General features: G+C 40.8%; 1 protein-coding gene across 5 annotated transcripts in view; it reads left to right on the forward strand.

Annotated features, from left to right (window-relative positions):
- The window catches only part of LOC121279207 (upstream-binding protein 1-like), a 124,877-nt gene that overhangs the window by 39,658 nt on the left and 64,693 nt on the right, over positions 1-20,526 (forward strand). For all 5 annotated transcript variants that reach the window (XM_041190235.1, XM_041190231.1, XM_041190232.1 and 2 more), the window contains 2 exons: positions 14,181-14,257; positions 15,081-15,186. In XM_041190235.1, coding sequence (XP_041046169.1) covers positions 14,181-14,257; positions 15,081-15,186 — 183 coding nt within the window. The remainder of the gene's footprint in view (positions 1-14,180; positions 14,258-15,080; positions 15,187-20,526) is intronic.

Below are 20,526 nucleotides of genomic sequence, written 5' to 3' on the forward strand. Positions count from 1 at the left end.
TTTTCTACCTTTCCTATCTTTCTCGAACAACTTGTACCCAGGAATATTTAACACCCAGTCCTTCTGTTCTTTGAGCCAGGTCTCTGTTATAATCAAACTTAGGACTTAGGAGCGAGCAGGTGTAGACCATTCAGCCTTTGGAATTTGCTCTGCCATCCAATAAGATCATGGCTGACTTGGTTGTGGTCAACTCCAATTTGCCATCTACCCCCATAACCCTTGACTCCCTTGTCTATCAAAAATCTGTCTAACCCTGCCTTGAATAAATTCAATGCCCCAGCATCCACTGTTGTCTGGGAAAGAGAATTCCACATATTAACGACTCTTTGAGAGAAAAAAACTTCTCCTCATCTCCGTGTTCAATAGTAGACGTCTTATTCTTAAACTGTGTCCCTTGTTCTAGTTTCTCACACAAGTGGAAACATCCTCCTTATATCTACCCTATCAAATGCCCATCGGATCTTTTATGTTTCAATAAGATCACCTCTCATTCTTCAAAATTCCAATGGGTATGGCCCCAACCTATTAAACTTTTGTTCATAAGATAAACACCTCATCCCAGGAATGAGTCAAGTGAACCTTCTCTGTACTGCCTCAAACACAATTATATCTTCTTTCAAATAAGCAAACCGAAACTGCACGCGGAATTCCAAGACCCCATACAGCTGCAGTGAAACTTCCCTACTTTTATATTCCATTCCCCTTGCAGTAAATGCCAGCATTCCATTTGCCTTCCTCATCACTTGCTGTACCTGCATACTAACTTATTCATGAACCAGGACACCCAGATCCCTCTGTTCGACTGGGTTCTGCAATTTCTCTCCATTTAAACAGTGTACTGATTTTCTATTCTTCCTGCCAGAGTGGACAAGTTCACATTTTCCCACATTATGATCCATCTGCCAAATTTTTGCCCTCTCTCATAACCTGTCTATATTCCTTTGCAGACACTCTACCTCCTTGACAACTTACTTTCCTGCCTATCTTGGTGTTATCAACAAATTTTGCTACCATACATTCGGTCCTTTTATCCAGATCATTGATGTAGATTGTAAATAGTTGAGGCCTCAGCACCGATTGCTGTGGCACTCCACTTGTTATAGCTTGTTAACTTGAAAAAGGCCCATTTATGCCTAATGTCTGCTTCCTGTTAGATAACCAATCCTCTTCTATGCTAATATGTTACCCCTTACACCATGTAATCTTATCTTGTATAGTAACCTTTGATGTGGCACCTTATCAAATGCCTTCTGGAAAGCCAATACACCACATCTACAGGATCCCCTTATCCACCTTGCTTGTTACTTCCTCAAAGAATTCTAATGAATTAGTTAAACACTATTTCCCTTTCGCAAACCCATGTTGACTCTGCCTGATCACATTATGATTTTCGAAGTATCCTGCTATGACCTCCTTAATGATCGATTCTAGCAATTTCCCTATGACAGATGATAGACTAACTGGCTTGTAGTTTCCTGCTTTCTGTCTCCTTCCTTTCTTGAATAAAGGTGTTACATTAGCTATTTTCCAATCCACTGGGACCCTTCCAGGATCTATGGAATTTTGGAAGATTATAACCAATGCACCTACTATCTCTTCAGCCACTTCCTTTAAGACCCTAGGATGCAGGCCATCTGGTCCTGGGGACTTGTCAGCTTTTAGGTCTTATAGTTTTCCCAGCACCTTTTCCCTAACTGTTGAGATTGTTTTATGTTCTTCCCTCCAGAAGTTTTCTAAGTCTTCTATAGTGAAGACAGACACAAAATACTTGTTCAATGCCTCTGCCATTTGCTTGTTTTCCATTATCAGTTCCCCAGGCTGTGTCTCTAGAGGACCAACACTAGTTTTAATTACTCTTTTCCTTTTCAAATTCTTGTAGAAACCCTTACTATTGTTTTTTACATTAGTATTTAGCTTCCTCTCATAAGTGACCAATCTCTTGACCTACCACTAGTCTTTGTAGATTTGTACAGTGTTTCTTTCAATTTGATACTTTCCTTTAACTTCCTTATTCAGCTTATGCATCCTTCTCAAAGAGTATTTCTTTCTCATTGGGATAAACCTTTGCTGAGAGTTAATAAATATCTCCTTATAAGTCTGCCACTGCATCTCTACCATCCTACCTTTTAACCTATTTTTCCAATTCAGATTAATTGGATCTGCTTTCATACCCTTATAATTACCTCTTCAGGTTTAAAACACTAGTCTTAGACTCACACTTCTCCCCTTCAAACTGGATATGAAATTCTATCATAATGATCGCTGTCACCAAGAGACTCCTTTACTACGAGGTTATTGATTAATCCTGTCTCGTTGCTCATTACCAGGTCCAGACAGAGTTAAAGGCTCTGTATCTGAATGTGCGCAGCATTTGTAACAAAATGCTCCCTGGTTGACTGCAGAATATGCTGCCCTAAGAAATTGTCCCAAATACAGGCTATGAACTCATGTTACAGGCTACCTTTGCCAATTTGATTCACCCAACCTAGTCATAGATTAAAGTCACCCATAATTTTTGCGGTGCCTTTCTTACTTGCCCCATTTATTTCTACCTGATTACACTGTCCTACTGCATAACTACTGTTAGGGGGCCTATAAACTACTCCCACAAGCGACTCCTTACCATTACTATTTCTTATCTCTACCCAAACTGATTTTACATCTTGCTCTGTCATTACAGTACCAATAACATCTTTAATTAACAGAACTATCCTACCACCTTGTCCTAGCTTCCTATCTTTTCGAAATGTTAAATACCCTTCAATATTTTGGGTCCCACCCTTGGTCACCCTGTAACCATATCTGTGTTATGGCTATCAGGTCATACATATTTATTTCTATTTGTGCTAACAATTCATCCATTTTGCTATGAAGGCTGCGCACATTCAGATACAGAGCCTTTGTGTTTTCGCCATTTTTGCACCCTCTGGCCTTATCTGCTGGTGCACTTTTAAGTTTGTACTCTGTCCCACCCTCCCATGCTCTGGTTATCATTGCCCAAATCTCTAATTTGCTCCTTTATCTTGTTGTTTCCTGTTGATTTACTACATCTCTTGCATGATTACTCTTTCCTCCCCACCCCCCATTTAATTTAAAGCACTCTCTACCATCTTGGTATAAAGCTCATCAGAACACTGGTGCCAGCACGGTTCAGGTCCCAATGCTACAGTTCCCACTTTCCCCATTACTGGTACCAGTGTCTCATGAATTGAAACCTGTTTCTCCCATGCGTTCTTCTCTCATATCTTATTTACCCCATGCCAATTTGCTCGTGGCTCAGGTAATAAATCAAAGATTATTACCTTTGATGTTCTGCTTTTTAATTTGGCCGCTAGTTGCTCATACTCTCCAAGCAGAACGTCTTACCTACTCGTATCTAGGTCATTGGTACCAATGTGGGCTATGATAACTGTGTCCTCCCCCCTCCCACTGCATGTTTCTCTCCAACCCTGAGCAGTTGTCCCAAACTCTGGCACCAGGTAGGCAATATAACCATTTGCATTCATGCTCTTGGCTGCAGAAAACTGTCTATCCACAACTATATTGTCCCCAACTACCACTACATTCCTATTAACTCCACCCCATCCCACATCTCCCCCACTTGAATGGCTTCCTGTACCATGGTGCCATGCTCAGTTTGTTCATCCACCCTGCAGCCTCTACTTTCATCCATACAGGCTGCAAGAACCTCAGACCTGTTGGACAATTGCAAAGGCTGAGGCTCCTCCACTTCTATCTTCTGGCTGCCTATATGTGAATAACCCACAGTCATACCCTCCTGTCCCTGACCGCTGACCAAATCAGAAGACCCTATCCTAAGGGATGTGACTGCCTCCTGGTACAAAGTGTCCAGGTAATTCCGCCCCCCCCACCGATGCATTGCAGTGTCTGTAGCTCTGTCTCTAGCTCAATGACTCTTGAACCAAAGCTCCTCAAGCTGCAAAAACTTAGTGCAGACATGTTTGCCTTGGATCACGCTGGTGTCCCCTCATGTTCTACAGGGGTAACAAATTATCTGTCCTGCCTTCTTTATTATGAGTTAATTAATTAATTAATGAACCCTGCTACTTCCACTGAACTTTGCTACTGCTAGTAAACTATACTAATACTAATAAAACCTTACAATTACTAAATTACATGAGTTTTTTTAAGATAAATGAGCGAAATACTCACCAACCAATCACTTATCTGTTTTTCTGTGATGTTCACTTTTTTTCTCTGAACGTAGTAGGTCCACAGACTGATCTGTCACCTAGCTGTTTAAGCTTCACCAAAGTCTCACTGTGCTCTCTCCCCTTCTCAGCTGTTTAAGCCCCTCTCTAGAAGTCTTGTTGTTTTAATCTCTCCTGAAGTGTCTCTGTTTGTCTAGCAATCTGCACCTGTAACTCCCTAATCTTATTTGCCACACTTGGTGCATTCACGTACATGAGCAGTAGCCCTGATTTAGACTTTATTACGTTCTTCTCAACTCTGACCCCGCTTATTAACTTACTATTCCATATTCGAGCGCTATCTTTCTCTCCCAGTATACGGTGTAACGTGGTTTTCTTTGAAATTGCCTTCTGGTTCCCACACCCCTGCCAAGTTTGTTTAAATACTCCCCAATTGCACTAGCAAAACACCCCACAAGGAACTCAGTCTTGGCTCTATTTAGGTGCACCCTCATCTCATTGTTTATCCAGTGATGCTGAAGGAACAGTGGTACGTGTCCAAGATAGGATGGTGTGTGACTTGGGGGTAATTGTGTTTCCATGATGTTGCTGCTTTTGTTCTTTTTAGTGGGTGATGTCGGTGACTGGGAAATGCTTGACAAGTTGCTGTAGTGCATCCTGCAGGTGATATCTACTCCAACCATAGTATGCCAGTGGTGAATGGGTTGAATATTGAGCCCAACAGCAGAAAACTGATCAAATGTACCACACTGTTTTGGATGCTGTAGAGCTTGTTGACTACCATTGGAGCTTTGGTCACTCCTCCTAATCACTGCCTTCAAAATTTGTCATCCATTTCCTTATCTGTTCCTATTTAGTTTTTCTTTCATCTTTGGAGTGTCAATGATATTTGAAAAAAAAACTGTTCAAAGCTTTCTAAGTGAAAGCTGCAAACCGTATATCTAAACATTTGTTTTAACATAAACTGTCTCACTGCATTCAACATTGAAAGTGATGTGTTCAGTCTCTTCCCCATTCTAAGACCCCTGCACAACTTCATCCCCCTTCGTTGAATAAACTTGGATTTATTAAATACTTCACATTTCTCACTGTTATGTTTAATTTACTATGTGTACTCCTTCCTATAGCTTTAAATCTTTTCCAAACTTGTTTATGATGTGTACCTTTCAGAATTGAAAGGGCTTGGTGTACATTAATATGGCACTGATGGTTAGCACAAATCTGTTTTATGCTATTTTCCTAGCCCCTGAAGATCTATGTGCTTTGAAACATCCATGCCTTTGGATTCCCCTTTTGACCTGAGAGAACTGGATCACCATTTTTTTTTTGAAGAATGAGAATGCATGAGTGCCTCTAACAAAAAATGCAGATTTTAAAAAAAAGTAATAGCCTGCAATAGCTGAGGAAGATAGGTGATGTTCATTTCACTTCTTGTCCACGAGCAAGTGTCTGACCTCTGCTTGGTGCTCTGTCCAGTGTTATTTCTCAGGTCAGGTTTCACTGGTGAATTGAGAATATATCAGCAATGGATTGCTTCATAGTCCAACATGACATTGGGCTGCCTAGGTACAATGACTGGGGACAGAGGAAAGGATTGAGGTCTGGGTTGTGCTTTGATGCAACTCCATGATTTTGGGTCATAAGCAACAGAAGTGTAGGCATTTGAGGTCAAAGATAGTGACTGGCCATCATGCCAATCAGCGATTATTGTGCCACTGGCATGCTCCAAAAGATGTTTGGTTGTTGCCATGGACACAGAGCTGATATTAATCCTGTTATTTAATATCAGTACCATGTTGTCATCAATATTTTGTGTCTGATAAATTACGTAGATCAGTAATGTAAAACATATATACTGCTTGAGTTAGGAGTACCTGAACACCTGTACATTTCAGATAAACATATGCTAATCTGTGAACCTTGTGGATATGTTCAGTTGATCAGACGCCACACATTCCCCTTGCCTATCTCTTTGCATCATTTGGAATTTTCTAAGTTGAGTCCTTGTTGAGTTTCTAGATTTTTGCTTGGAGATGTAGATAAGCCACAGTAAATCACAATTTTTGTTTGTGTGTTGATTAGATGCTGTTTTGTGTATCTTTCATCTATCAGTCTGATGCAGTCAAGATATTACAGCTGTAATATAGAAAATGCATACACAGATTCCCCAAAATAAATTAATAAGTTAAATTGAGGACAAATTGTTTTATATTTTTTTGAGTTAGAATGTTGAGATGATCTAATTGAGGGTATATACAGAGAAATTATTTGTTTTTGTGAATGTACCAAGAAGATTGCTGAAAAAAGACACATGCTGTCGAAGCTTTTCCTTTTGCACTCATCAGGACAATTCGCAAGAATACCAAATTGTAAAGGGAACAACAGTTTATACTGCATGAGAAAAGAGTGCTGATTGGTTGGCAAGTGGACTCTGGTTAAGTCATTGCCATGAAGAATGCACCAGTTAACTAATAACTGATAGTTAACTGCCAATTTTGTTTAAATTTACATCAGATGAGTTGACTCTGACCAAGGGGACGCCTGTTGCCTGTTTTGTTTAGATGAAAAAAGTATAACGTATTTACATGTTCCTTCTGCCTGCAAAGGACAGGGCCCTGTGTATTAACATATCTAGCTTCTAGCATGCAGAAGTGAGCCATACTGTGAACCCGACTGATAACCTTAAATTGTTTGTCAGTGTAATTCTTAGCACAATCAGGATTGTTCAGCATATGTTGTCCAATTGTGGAATCACATCTAATCCTGGACACTGTTTTGAGTTTTGCAAGCATGGGCTGGTTGGGTATAGTCAGCACTTTGTCTGTTGTGAACAGCTGAAGGGACATGTTTGATACGATCTGCCAGTCTTCGGGACGTATGGCCTACGTGCCTAGCATCACACCAGCACCAAAGTTCGTATACCGCATTACTCTTCTGTATGATAGGCAGAATGTCTTTTTGGCTTGATGGCAGCATCCTGTTAGTGGCGAATACCATTGTAGTAACAGTATGAAACAGCTAACTTTACCTGTTGCTCAGATTTTAGAAAGGTAGACTGGGCAATTCAGTCGGATGGCCTCTGCATCATATTTCAGCATCAAGCTTGCATGGTGAGCAAATGGCTCGGGCCTAATTAACGCGGTTGCTAATAAGGCCAATCTCCTAGCACATGGAACTGCAGGAATCCCAAGGCGTATATTGACCATTGAATCTAGGATTGCAGTAGACAGTAGTAGAGAACCCACTGGCAGATTTCTCAACCAGCATGTAAAGGAAAGTGAGCTCATTTGACTGCTCCATTTCAAAGGTGAATTTGAGCACAGGATGGAGCCACTTAAGGTGTGTAAGCAAGTTCTTGCATGCAGCTGTGGAATCAAATATAGCAAATATATCTACATATCAGAATTGTGCAAGGGATAGGACGTTGGATGTCATTCCATCGAAGACATGTTTCTTATGAAACCCAGCAAAGAAGTTTGTGAGAGCAGAGCCTAGATGGAATCCCATGGCATTGCCATCTTTTTAGACATACACGGTGTTGTTTAATCTCAACTCCATGAGTTGCTGAATTCATAAGTTTAGTGAATACTGATTCAGACAATAGCGGCAAGTCTGGATGGCCGTGATATAGTGCTATTGCTCGCAACAGACAGTACTGACTACCCAACCAGCTTGCGTTTGCAAAACTCAAAACATAGTGCCAAGATTAGATGCGATTCCACAATTGGGCCACATTTGTTAAGCAATCCTGAGTGTGCTAAGAATTACACTGACAACCAATTTAAGATTATCAGACACGCAGCGTGGCTCACTTGACATGTGTTAGAAGCTACACATATTAATACAGGGCCCTGTACTTTGCAGACAGAAGGAACATGTGTACACACTGAACCATTTTCAACTAAACAAAATAGGCAACAGCCATCCCCTGGTTCATCCCCTAGGGCAATGCTTTGACCTATCAGAGTGAACCTGCCTGGTTTGAATTTAAACAAAGCTAGGCAGTTAACTGTCAGTTATCAGTTAACAGCGCATTCTTCATTGCAATGCCTCTACCAATCAGAGTCCACTTGCCAACCAATTAGCATCCTCCTCTCATGCAGTATAAATTGTTGTTCCCTTTACAATTTGGTGTTCTTGCTAATTGTCCTGATGGGTGCAGGACAATAATCTTTGACAGCAAGTGTCTTTTTTCAGCAATTCTCAAGTTTTGCACTCCCAAATGTACCAAGAGGAGGAGAGCGCAATCTTAAAATTGGAACCAGGTCATATGGAAGTACTTCAGTACGGTTGAAGGGCAGTCGAAATCTTAATTTACTCTGCAGGAAGGTGTGGATGTGGTTCAGTTAAAAATTAAGATCAGGTTGATGGATTTTTGGATAAGGGTGATAAAGAATATGATGTAATGATGGATAAATGGAGTTGAGGTACAGATCAGCCATGTTCTAATTGAATGATGGAACAAGTTTGAGTGGCTGAATGACCTCCCTATTCTTGTATTCCTATGCAGAATTCATCCAGTTAACTGAATATTCTATTACATTCATAACTGTCAACCTTTCAAATGTTTGAGAAGCCTTTAAGTGGCTAGGGATACAGATTATTTTGTATGTAAACAGTAACAATATGAACATGTTTGTATTTGAACCATAGAAAAGTTATCGTGCAGTATGAGGCCATTCAGCCCATTGTGTCCGTGTTGGCCATAAAAAGAGAAAAGAAACTAGCTGCTCATTTTTAATCCCACTTTCCAGCATCTGGTTTATAGCCTTGCAGATTACAGCACTTGAAGTGGATATTCAGGTATCTTTTAAATGAGTTGAATGTTTCAACCTCAACCACCAATCTGGGGAGTGAATTCCAGATGCCCACTACCCTCTGGCTTAATAAGTTTTCTGTGTGTTGCTTCTAATCCTTTTACCAATTACTTTAAATCTATGCCCCCTGTTAATTGAACCCTCAGCTAGGGGAATTGGGTCTTTCCTGCCTACTGTATCTAGGCCCCTCAATTTTGTACAACTCAATTAGGTCACCCCTCAGCCTCCTCTGTTCTAAGGAAAATAACCCTAGCCTATCCAATCTTTCTTCATAGCTGCAATTTTCAAGTCCTGGCAATATTCTTGTAAATCTCTCCTGTACTCTCTCCAGAGCAATTATGTCCTTCCTGTAATGTGATGACCAGAACTGTACACAAAATTCCAATTGTGGCCTAATCATTGTTTTATATAGTTCCAGCATTACATCCCTGTTTTTGTATTCAATACCTCATCCAATAAAGGAAAGCATTCCATATGCTTTCTTTATCCCTTTATCCATTTGTCCTGCCATGTTCGGGAGCCTGTGGACTCCAAGGCCTCTCACTTCCTCTACCCCTTTCAATAGCCTCCCATTTATTCAGTATTCCCTAACTTTATGTTTGCCCTCCCCAAATGCATTACCTTATACTTCTCTGGATTGAATTCCGTTTGCCACTTTTCTGCCACTCAGCCAGACCATTGATATCGTTCTGGAGACAACAGCTATCCTCTTCACCAGCAACTATGTGGACAATTTTTGTGATGCCTGCAAATTTCCCAATCATGCCTCTCACGTTTAAGTCCAAATCGTTAATATATACGACAAACAGCAAAGGCCCCAATACCGAGCCCCGTGGAACGTCACTGTTTCCACTTGCAAATGCATCCATCGACCATTACCCTTTATTTCCTGTCACTGAGCCAATTTTGGATCCAACTCGCCTCCTTCCCCTGTATCCCATGGAACCTCATTTTTCTAACCAGTCTGCTATGTGGGACCTTGTCAGATTCCTTACTAAAATCCATGTAGACAACATTCATTGCACTACCCTCTTCAATACTTCTTGTTACTTCCTCAAAAAGTTCTATTAAGTTAGTAAGACACGATCTTCCCCTCACAAAACCATGCTGACTACCCCTGATCAATCCGTGCCCTTCTAAGTGATAGATTATACTGTGTCTCAGAATTGATACCAATAATTTGCCCACTACCGAAGTCAGAATGACCGGCCTATAATTTTCTGGCCTATCCCTTGCACCCTTTTTAAATATTGGTGCAATGTTCGCAGACCTCCAATCCTCCAGTACCTCGCCTGTATCTACTGAGGATTGGAAAATGATCCTCAGGGCATATGCTATTTCCTCCCTAGCTTCCTTTAATAGCCTGGGATAAATCCATCTGGGCCTGGTGATTTATCCACCTCCAAGGATGTCAGTCCCTCCAGTACTTCCTCTCTCACAATGCTTATTGTTTCTAATATTTCAATGTCTCCTCTTTAGCTAGAATGTCTGCATCATCCCTCTCCTTAATGAAGACAGAGACAAAGTACTCATTGAGAACCCTGCCCACATCTTCCGTATCAATGCACAAGTTACCATGTACATCTCTGACAGGCCCTACCCTTTCCTAAGTTATCCTCTTGCTCTTAATGTATTGGTAAAACTTCTTAGGGTTTTCTTTGATTTTACCTGCTAGTGTTTTTTTGTATCCTCTCTTTGCTTTCCTAATCTTTTTTATTTCACCCCTGTACTTCCTGCACTGATGTAGGGGGCTAGATTTGGCTGTACCACCATTTTTCATTTTGGGAACATGCCTACACTGTGCCCATAGAATCTCGCTTTTGAATATCTTCCCCCAATTTGACACACTTTTCCCTTCCAGTAGTTGTATCAAGTCCTCTTTCACCAGTTCACCTCTCAGCTTTGTAAAATTTGTCTTCTCCCAACTTGGAACTTTTACTTCTGTTCTATCTTTGTCCTTTTCCATCATTAAGCTAAATTTAACTGTATTATGCTCACTATCTCCAAAATGGTTCCCCACTGCTACTTCATCCACTTGGCCAACTTCATTTCCTAATACTAAATCTAGAATTGTGCCCCCTCTTGTTGGGCTTGTTACATGCTAGCTGAAAATGCTTTCTTGAATGCAGTTCAAGAATTTTGTGCTCTCTGTGTTCTTCACACTGTTCGTATCCCAGTTGATATTAGGGTAGTTGAAGTCTCCAACTATTACTGGCCCATTGTTTTTGCACTCAGAAATTTGCCTATATATTTGCTCTTCTAACTCCCTTCCAATATTTGGGGGTCTATAGTGCATTCCTAGCAATGTGGCTGCCCCTTTTTTTATTTCTGAGCACAACCCATAAGGCCTCATTTGATGCTTCATTTAGTATTTCATCCCTTCTCTCATCTGTAATTGTTTCTTTAACCAATAATGCTACACTCCACCATTTTTATTCCCATCAATCCTGCCTGAAAACTCAATATCTAGGGATGTTGGTCTGCCATAACTTTCTGTTATAGCGATGATATCATGCTGCCATGTATCTATCTGTGCCCTCAGCTCATCAGCTTTATTTGCTAGACTACTTGCATTTCCATATACACCCTTTAACACTGCCAAGTTCCTGTGCTGTACACTTTTTTAACCTGTGCTGTACACTTTTTTAACCTGTGCTGTACACTTTTTTAACCTGTGCTGTACACTTTTTAACCTGTGCTGCTTCTGTCTTTCAGAGTCATTCACTAATTCTCCATCTCCCATTCTCTACTCCGAATTAGCCCTCAGGTTCCCAGCCCCCTGCCAATCTAGTTTAACCCCAACCCCCAACAGCACTAGCAAATTTCCCTGCAAGGATATTCATCCCAGCCTGTTCAAGTGTAGACTGTCTGGCTTGTACAGGTTCCACCTTCCCCAGAACCAGTCCCACTGCCCCAGAAATCTGATGCCCTCCCTACACCAGCTTTCCAGCCACATGTTCAATTGCTCAATTCTCTGTTCCTATACTCACTAGCAAGTGGGACTGGGAGTAATCCTGCGATTACTGTTTTAGAGGTCCTGCTTTCCAATCTCGCTCCTAGTTTCCTGAAATTTGCGTTCAGGAACTCATTCCCTTTCCTACCTAAGTCATTGGTACCAACATGGACCTTGACATCTGGCTGATCGCCGTCCCCAGAAAAAAGTCCTGTAGCTGCTCCATGACATAATTGACCCTGGCACCAGGGAGGCAACATACCATCCTGGAGTCATGTCTACGGCACAGAAATGCCTGTCTGATTGCCCTAACTAACAAATCCCCTATCACTACTACTCTTCCCTCCTTCTTCCTCCCCTCCTTACAGCAAAGCTGCCTATGCTGCCACAAACCAGGCTCTGACTGCACTCCTCCAAGGAACCAACACCCTTAGCAGTATCCAAAATGGAAAACCGATTGGCGAGTGGTACCCCAGGGGTCTCCTGCAGCCCCTGCCTAGTCCTTTTGGACTGCCTGACAGTCACCCATTCCCTTTCTGCCTCCAGGCTCCTAAGCTCTAGTATGACCACCTCTCTGAACGTGCTATCCACATAACTTTCAGCCTTGAGGATGCGCCACAGAGAGTCAAGTCACCGCTCAAGCTCTGAAACCTGAGTTCAAGATTCTGCAGCTGGTGACACTTCCTGCACATGCGGTTGTGTTGCACGCCAACAGTGTCCATGACTTCCCACATATTACAGGACATGCATTCCATGCGACCAAGCTGTCCTGCCTTTGCTTCAATTACTTCCCTTATGTTAAATTTATTTTACTTTGGTATACTGATACTACTTTATTTTACTTGGCCTTTACTTAACTTTACTTCCCTATTGCTTGTGTTTCTTATTGAAATCTAATTAGCTCCTCCTTTTAAGAAGAATGTGTTTTTCTAATTTTCAGCCACTTAGAAGACCCTCCCTTAATAGCTGTTTCTCACCAACCGATGAACTTATGCTCCTCCTGTGATGCCACTCTTGGATGTTTTCAAAACTCAGCCCTCTCATGCAGCTTTTCAACTCCTGCAGGCTGAGAAAGATAGAAAAAGAAAAGAGCACCTCCCTCCCCTCCTCCTTAAACTCACAGCAATTCTGCTCTGTAGCAGTGTACTCCGATTAAATAGTTTCTCCACCATACTACTGGTAATAATGGAAATAATCAGGTCTCATCTTTAGAGAGAGGAAAATAGGGCTAACAGTGAACTTTCTAATTTTCGTTTCAGATTTCATAGCATTGTAGAACACAGAATGAGGCCTTTTGGCCTATTGTGTCTGTGTAGCTCTTTTGTACAGCCTTGCCATTATTTCCATTTCAAGTATGAACCCAATTCCCTTTTGAAAGTTACTATTGAATCTGCTTGTCCCACACTTCAGATCATCATAACTTGCTGTGTAAAATAAATTCTTCTTAATAAAGATTTCTAACATCTGCAGTATTTTGGCTTTTAATGGTAATGGTCATTACTTTGTAGTTGCTTTGCACTGAGCCACCTTTTCGGTACACTCTATTTTTAATTCAAAGATGCTTTATTCAAATCATGCAAAAAAGAAGCTAGTTTTGCTATGGACTTTGACCAGTAAAATTTACTGTTTAATTCAATTTCAACTCCCCCAAAGCAGCTAACGTTCTATGGTCAATTGGCATAAATTTTGCACCTGTTGTTTATAAGTCATGATGCCCAGATTGCTGGCAGACATGGAAATTGTTGATGTTGCAGTCGGTGGAAATGAGAATAAGGAGGAGGCTCAAGGTTGAGGACAGTCAATAGAAAAGCCTGAACTACAGCCCATTGACCAAATATGTCAGATTCTTGAGGAAGTGGCTGACCGATTAGTCAGATGTTTTGATAGAACTTCATGTGCAATAGACTTAAACATTTTGGGGATTTATGTACTGTTGGCAGTAAGTAAATGATAAAAGAATTATGCAAATTTATAGAACCTTGCAGCACCAAAATGCTTTGATCTTGTGTATTTCAATATTGGTTTACCTGTAGAATCTGCTGTGCTGCTCCAATAATTTTGCTTAATTTGCACTGGTGAATTATTTTCAACCAATAGCTGAATTTAAATTGAAAGACTGCATTGGTCATTACCTTGCAATTGCTTCACATTGAACAATCTTACTGGAGCTGATAATTACTTTGTAGTTGGTTTGAACTGAGACCTTAGTAGCTTAAACTAACTTTTGAACTTCAACAGGTCAATCTTATGAAGTCCGAATGCTAGATAACCGAAAAATAGGAGATTTACCAGAAATAAGTGGAAAAATGGTTAAGGTGGGTCACCTTTTCATTAAATAACAAATAGTCAATGACTATCAATTTAAGTAGAAGACTCAAGCATGTTGATGTGTACTTAATTGTAATAATTTGAATGTGGTTGCTTTCCTTGATGTATAATGTGGATCTCGACAATAGGTGAGAAGCCTTTGGCTGGACAAATAATTCCTACTAAAGCAGCTCTAAGAAAGTTCCAGAAAGTTGGATCTGATATTGTGCCACGTGTTCTGTTTGCCACAGTTGGCATATTTCATAACTATTCATCTAGGTCAATAGTGGATTTTTCTTTAGTACAGGAATAATCTTTAGGGGATCACAAGTAAGATCAAGAACTCCAATGTGTTGAGAGAGTCAGGTATATAGATTTGAAAAAGAGCTGTACACTATGTACTATGTCTCAGCAATAGGAGAGCTACAACAGCAGGGAGGTGAATGCAAGTCAACAGGGCTCTTATTAAGCAAAATAATTTTGAAGTATGAGCCATGTATCCCCACAGATGCATTGCTGGCAAGCATTGCTAGATAATTTGGCAGAGGAGCCCTGGCCACTTGCACCCACCTCCCTCCTGTTGCAACATTCCTTTTGCTACCTTTGCTGAGAGACATTAAATTTGCCAAGACTAAGGATTGAACTTGGACCCGTTTATACTATCTTAAGCAGCAGGCAAAGAAAATTACATTTAGAGTCGCCATAGTAGATTTTAAAAAGATTTGGGTACAATATCCACTACCTAACAGTACAGCCAAGTTTGGCAAAAGTTGCATGATTTACTGCCTTTTTACATGGAAAATATTTATGCCTGTATCTTTTTAATCCTAGAGTATTGTGCGTGTTGTGTTCCATGATCGTAGACTTCAATATACCGAGCATCAGCAGCTGGAAGGTTGGAAGTGGAACAGGCCAGGTGATAGACTCCTTGATTTAGGTAAGTTTTCTGTAATAGACTAGTCTTGATTTTGTCCTATTTCCCCTTCTTAAAGACAGATACTATAGTATTTCTATGACACAAAATAATAAATAAGGTTGGTCAGCTTCAGGCAGGAGTTGACAGATGGAACTATGCTATACTGACAATAAGGAAGACCTGCCTCAAAAAGGGGAAAATTAGAAACTTAATATTTTGAGCTACAAAATAGGAAATGTAGGGAAGGAAGAAAATTACGCTCTGGTGTCAGTATTGATCAAAGAACCTATTACAATACTGGGAAGGGATGATGTGCTTGAGGGGCCAAAGACAGTCTATTTGGTTGGCATTAAGGAACACCAGAGGAGTTGTTACTCTACTGTGTCTATTATGGGCCACCAAATACTGGAAGGGAGATAGAGGAGCATATTAGCAGACTAGAAGGTTGCAAAAATTGCAGAATAGAGATCCTCTGGACTTTGTTATCCTAATATAGACTGGGATTGCAACAGTGTAAATGGCAAAGAGGTCGAGGAATTCCTGAAATGTGTACAAGAGTGTTTCAAATGTGATCAGTGTGTTTCCAGACTAACAAGAAAGGAAGCAGCCCTGGATCATCTTCTGGGGAATGAAGTGAGGCAAATGGAGCATTATTCAGTGGGATAGCATTTAGGAAACAGAGATCATATCATCAGATTTGGAATATTTATGGAAAAAGACCCAGTGCACTGAAAACTATTTAACTGGAGGAGGACTAACAGTGAGTTGAGGCCTTCAAAGTGGAGATGATTTAGCTACAGAGTAGAGGTAGTCCTATGATGAGGCAAGAAAGTGCTTCCTAGGATGAATAAGACCGAGATGTTACAATGAAGCAAAAAAGAAGTGAATCAAACTGAATATGGAAAGTACAGAGAAGATCTTATAAAGAGAACAAGAGGGACAAATATTGAACGTAGATTCATGACCAACATAAAAAGGACCCCAAAAGTCTTCAGTGATCACACAAATACTAAAAGTGTGGTCAGAGGAAGGGTTGAGCCAATTAGAGACCAGAAATTTCACCTTGTGGAGACAGAGTGCATGACAAAGGTACTAAGTAGGTAATTTACATCTGTTTTCATAAGAGAAGAGAATTCTATCCGTGCAACAGTCAGAGCAGGCAATAATAATAGTGGAAGGATAAAAATGGATAAAGAAGATGTACTTAAATGGTCACTAGTCCTCAATGTTGAAAAGTCACCCGGTGTTGCTAGGTTGCATTCTAAGTTACTGAGGGAAATAAGGGTGGAAATAGTGGAGCCTTTAGCCGCAATCTTCCAATCCTCCTAGGATATAAGTGGGAGAGATATAAGTGGGCTGATTGCTATTGTTCCACACTTGTTTTTTTTAAAACTATTAAAATGGATAAACTCAGCAATTACAGGCCAGTTAGTGTTATGTCAGTGATGGGGAAACTTTTTGGTGGAAATAATCCAGGAAAAAATTAAATTGATATTCAGAAAAGTATGGGATAACAATAAAAGTCAGCATGGATTTGTTAAAGGCAAATTGTGTTTGACTAACTTGATCCAGTTCTTTGAAGTAGTGAAGAGAGCTGAATGAGGGTAGTGTATTGGATATTCTACATTTGAACTTAAAGGCTTTGACAAGGTGCCACATGATAAACTTGTAATCAAAGGGACAAAGACAACAGATTCAGAAGTAGTTATTGGACAGAAAGCGACAAGTGGTGTTAAATGATTGTTTTTCAGTTTGGGGAAGTGTACAGTAGCATTCCCCAGAGTTTAGTATTAGGACCACTGATCTTTTTGATCTGCTGTATTAATAATATGAACCTGTTTTGTAGGGAATAATTCCTAAATTTGCAGATGATCAACTGGGAAATGTGGTAAACAATGAGGTGGATAGGTTATTAATTATATTGCACAGGTACTGGCATTATTTCTTTTCACACTTTGAATGTTACTTAACTTCCATTAAACTCAGAAAATTATTAAAACTTCAGGAAGGCTTGCAAAATGGGCAAACGTGACAGATGAAATTTAGTGCAGAGAACAACAAAGTGATAGACTTTGGTAGGAAGAATGAGAAAGCGGAAAATGAACTAAATATATAATTTCGAAGTCTGTGCACAAATATTTGAAGGCAGCAGGACTAATTGAGAAGCCTATTAAGGGACCCTTGGCTTTCGTAGAGGAATAGAGTACAAAAGCGAGTAAGTTATGCTCACATGCTTGTAAAATGTTGGTTAGGCCTCAGCTGGAATAGTGTGTTCATTTCTCAGCTGAATTCAGGGAGGATGTCCTGATCTTGGCCAGGGTGTAGAAGCAATTTTCTAAAGTAGTACCAAGAATGAGGGATTTGAGTTATGGGGTTGTTGTCCTTAGAGCAGAGCAGGATAAGAGGAGATTTGATAGAAACGTTTGAAATGCTACTGGATTGGATAGAGTAAATAAGGAAAAATTATATCCAGTGGCAGAGACTTAGTATCCAGTGCACGCACATTTAAGATGATTGGCAATAAAGAAACAGAGGTAAAATGATTTTTCTTTTCACACAAAAGTTGTTGTGATCTGGGTGCACTACCTGTTGGGGTAAACACTCGAAAGGAAAAAGAATGACAGGCTTTAAAAGAAAGCACAGGAGAGTGGTATTACATGGAGGGTGCTATCAAACAGCCGGAAAGGGCACAATAAACCAAATTTTGTGTTGTATCTTTCTTTGATTCTGTGTTAATGCTGAAAGTAGAAGCATTTTCCTGCTCTTAGCCCCAATCTTGAGAGCAAGCAAGTTTCTGCTTAAACGCTATTGCTTCAGAACAGCAGCCCCATTTTAATGGCAGTAGTATTTTCTAAAGCAGTCCTCCTGAACATAGGTCAACATTAAACCATGGAGTTTTGTGCATTGTTTAAAAAAAATTATAAACAAAATTAAAGCAAAATTGAAGTGTGTAATTAAAGAGCAAAATTAATCACCATAATTCCATTCTGAAGTAATCTGCATGATCAAAACTGTCCGGGTGAAATATTAGCCTGGATTTTGCGGTCAGTGGTGAATAAATGGTGCTAGATGTTTATTACACTTTTACTTGCCCACATACTTTCTGTCGGCTTTTGAATTTGCAGTGTTTAGAAACCCAGAAGTGTGTGTTACGTTGTACAGGGTATCTGGGACCTGCCTTAAAAGGGCAAGCAACTGTATACCTGCTCAACCAATCAGATTGAAGAACCTGCACTGAGACACAGTGCAAACAAAAATTTGTTTGCCCGATTTTGATCTCAGGTAGCAGGTTTGTGACCTGCCTGTGATAGATCCTTTGGGAGTGGACAGCATTCAAACGTGGTGCTCCCATCTCATTTACCTGATTTTATCACAGAACCAAGCTGACTGCTGGCATTCTCTTTGTGCTCCTGGCTGCCTCTGCTAATCAGGGTTTCTAACACTTCTGCTCAGACCGTGCAGGCAACCAGTGCTCTGTTCTTAAAGGCAGGCCTTTTAAAGGCATGTTGCACTGAATAATATTGCTGGAATTTAAAAGCTGTAAAATGGAACACTGGGGCAGAGAGAGAGTTCTGAGGTGAAGGCCACTGGAGAAATTAGCTTTGGAGGTGGGCAGGAGGAGAGATGCTGTGGTTGCAGGGAGGGCCAGGAGGTTCTTCAGAAGGGTGTGGGAGCAAATGGTCACAGGTTAATTCTTAGAGTCTGGATCCAAGGGCCTACCTGAGTGCCTTGAGAAGGTTAATAACCTCAATTAATGGTTAAGGTCAGTGAATGCATCGTCACATCATATCTCCTACCTATCCCTACATTAACTTCTCAGGCTGCTCAATGCACCACTCACCTAACAGGATTCCCTGACACTCAAGACAGTATTTAAACATCTAGATAATCCAGGTCACCCTCTCACAACCACCAGTGCTGCTAGCCTCACCCACCTCTCATTGTCTCTACATACTTCCAGCTTTTCAGCCATCACATCCACATCACTCAAACGCAGTGTTGCACAATCACTGACATTCTGCTCTCTCTCTAGCAGGACAAAGTGGCACACAATAGAAAGGTAAAACTGGCAGGGGATAAGGACGTCTGTATCTCGCAGCCCCAGGTGGGAGATGATCCATAGCATCATAGGTTCTGCTGCAACTGAATTTGCTGCATCTGGCCTCACTGCAGCATTGAGAATGACAGTATGTTCCTGCCTTCTCAATTGGCAGCTTACCCTCATCCTGCTTTCTGTCATGATGAACAAGCTGATGGTGGTGTGGCCATGGACTTCTTGCTTTACACCCCACACAGTCTTCCCTTTTGCCCTTCTGATTTCCTGTTTTCAGACATTGAAGTATTGCCACCTGTCCAGCCAGAGCCAGAAGAGAGAGAGCACAGCGCAGCGTGTCACTAATGGAGGATCCCGATCTGATCTGATGCTTGCATCCACAACACTCTGGGGTAGACAGTTACAAAGATTCAAATGCAAAGACTTGAGTGAAGTAATTTCTCATCTCGGTCCTAAATGAACGGCTCCTTATCCTGAGCTTGTGCTCCTGTGTTTTATATTCCCCAACCAGCAGGAGCAATCTTTCAGCACCTACCCTATCAAGCTCCTTTAGAATCTTGTATGTTTCAATGAGATCACCTCCTCATTTTTCTAAAATCCAGAGAATAATAGGCCCAGTTTCTTCAGCCTCTCATCATAGGACAACCCCCTCATCCCAAGACAATTTAGTGAATCTTTGCTTTACCGCCTCCAATGCAAGTATGTCGTTCCTTAAATATGGAGACCAAAACTGCACACAGCATTCCAGATGTGATCTCACCAAAGTCCTGTATAATTGTAGCAAGATTTGTTTATTCCTGTATTCCAATCCCCTTGCAATAAGGCCAACATGCCATTTGACTTCCTAGTTGCTAGCTGAGCCTGCTTGCTAACTTTTGGCATTCCTTGTACTAGTGCACCCAAGTCTCTTTGAGTATCAATATCTATAAGTTTCACACCTTTTAAAAAATATTCTGCTTTTCTATTCGTATGATCAAAGTGAATAATTTCACACTTCCCCACATTATACTCTGCTATCTTGTTGCTCACTCACAACTTGTCCGAATCTCTTTGTAGCCTCTGTGTTCTCCCCACAGCTTATTTTTCCACCTACCTTTGTATCATCAGTAAACCTAGATACATTACTCTCTGTCCCTTCATCAAAGTCATTAATATAAATAGTAAATAGCTGAGGCCCCAGCACTGATCATTTTGGCACTCCATGAGTCAAAGCCTGCCAACTTGAAAGTGCCCCCCTTATGCCCACTCTCTGTTTCCCGTCTGTTAATCAATTCTTTATCCATGTTAATGTATTATCCCCAACTCCA

The sequence above is a fragment of the Carcharodon carcharias genome, chromosome 6 (assembly GCF_017639515.1).
Source record: "Carcharodon carcharias isolate sCarCar2 chromosome 6, sCarCar2.pri, whole genome shotgun sequence".
NCBI lineage: Eukaryota > Metazoa > Chordata > Chondrichthyes > Lamniformes > Lamnidae > Carcharodon > Carcharodon carcharias.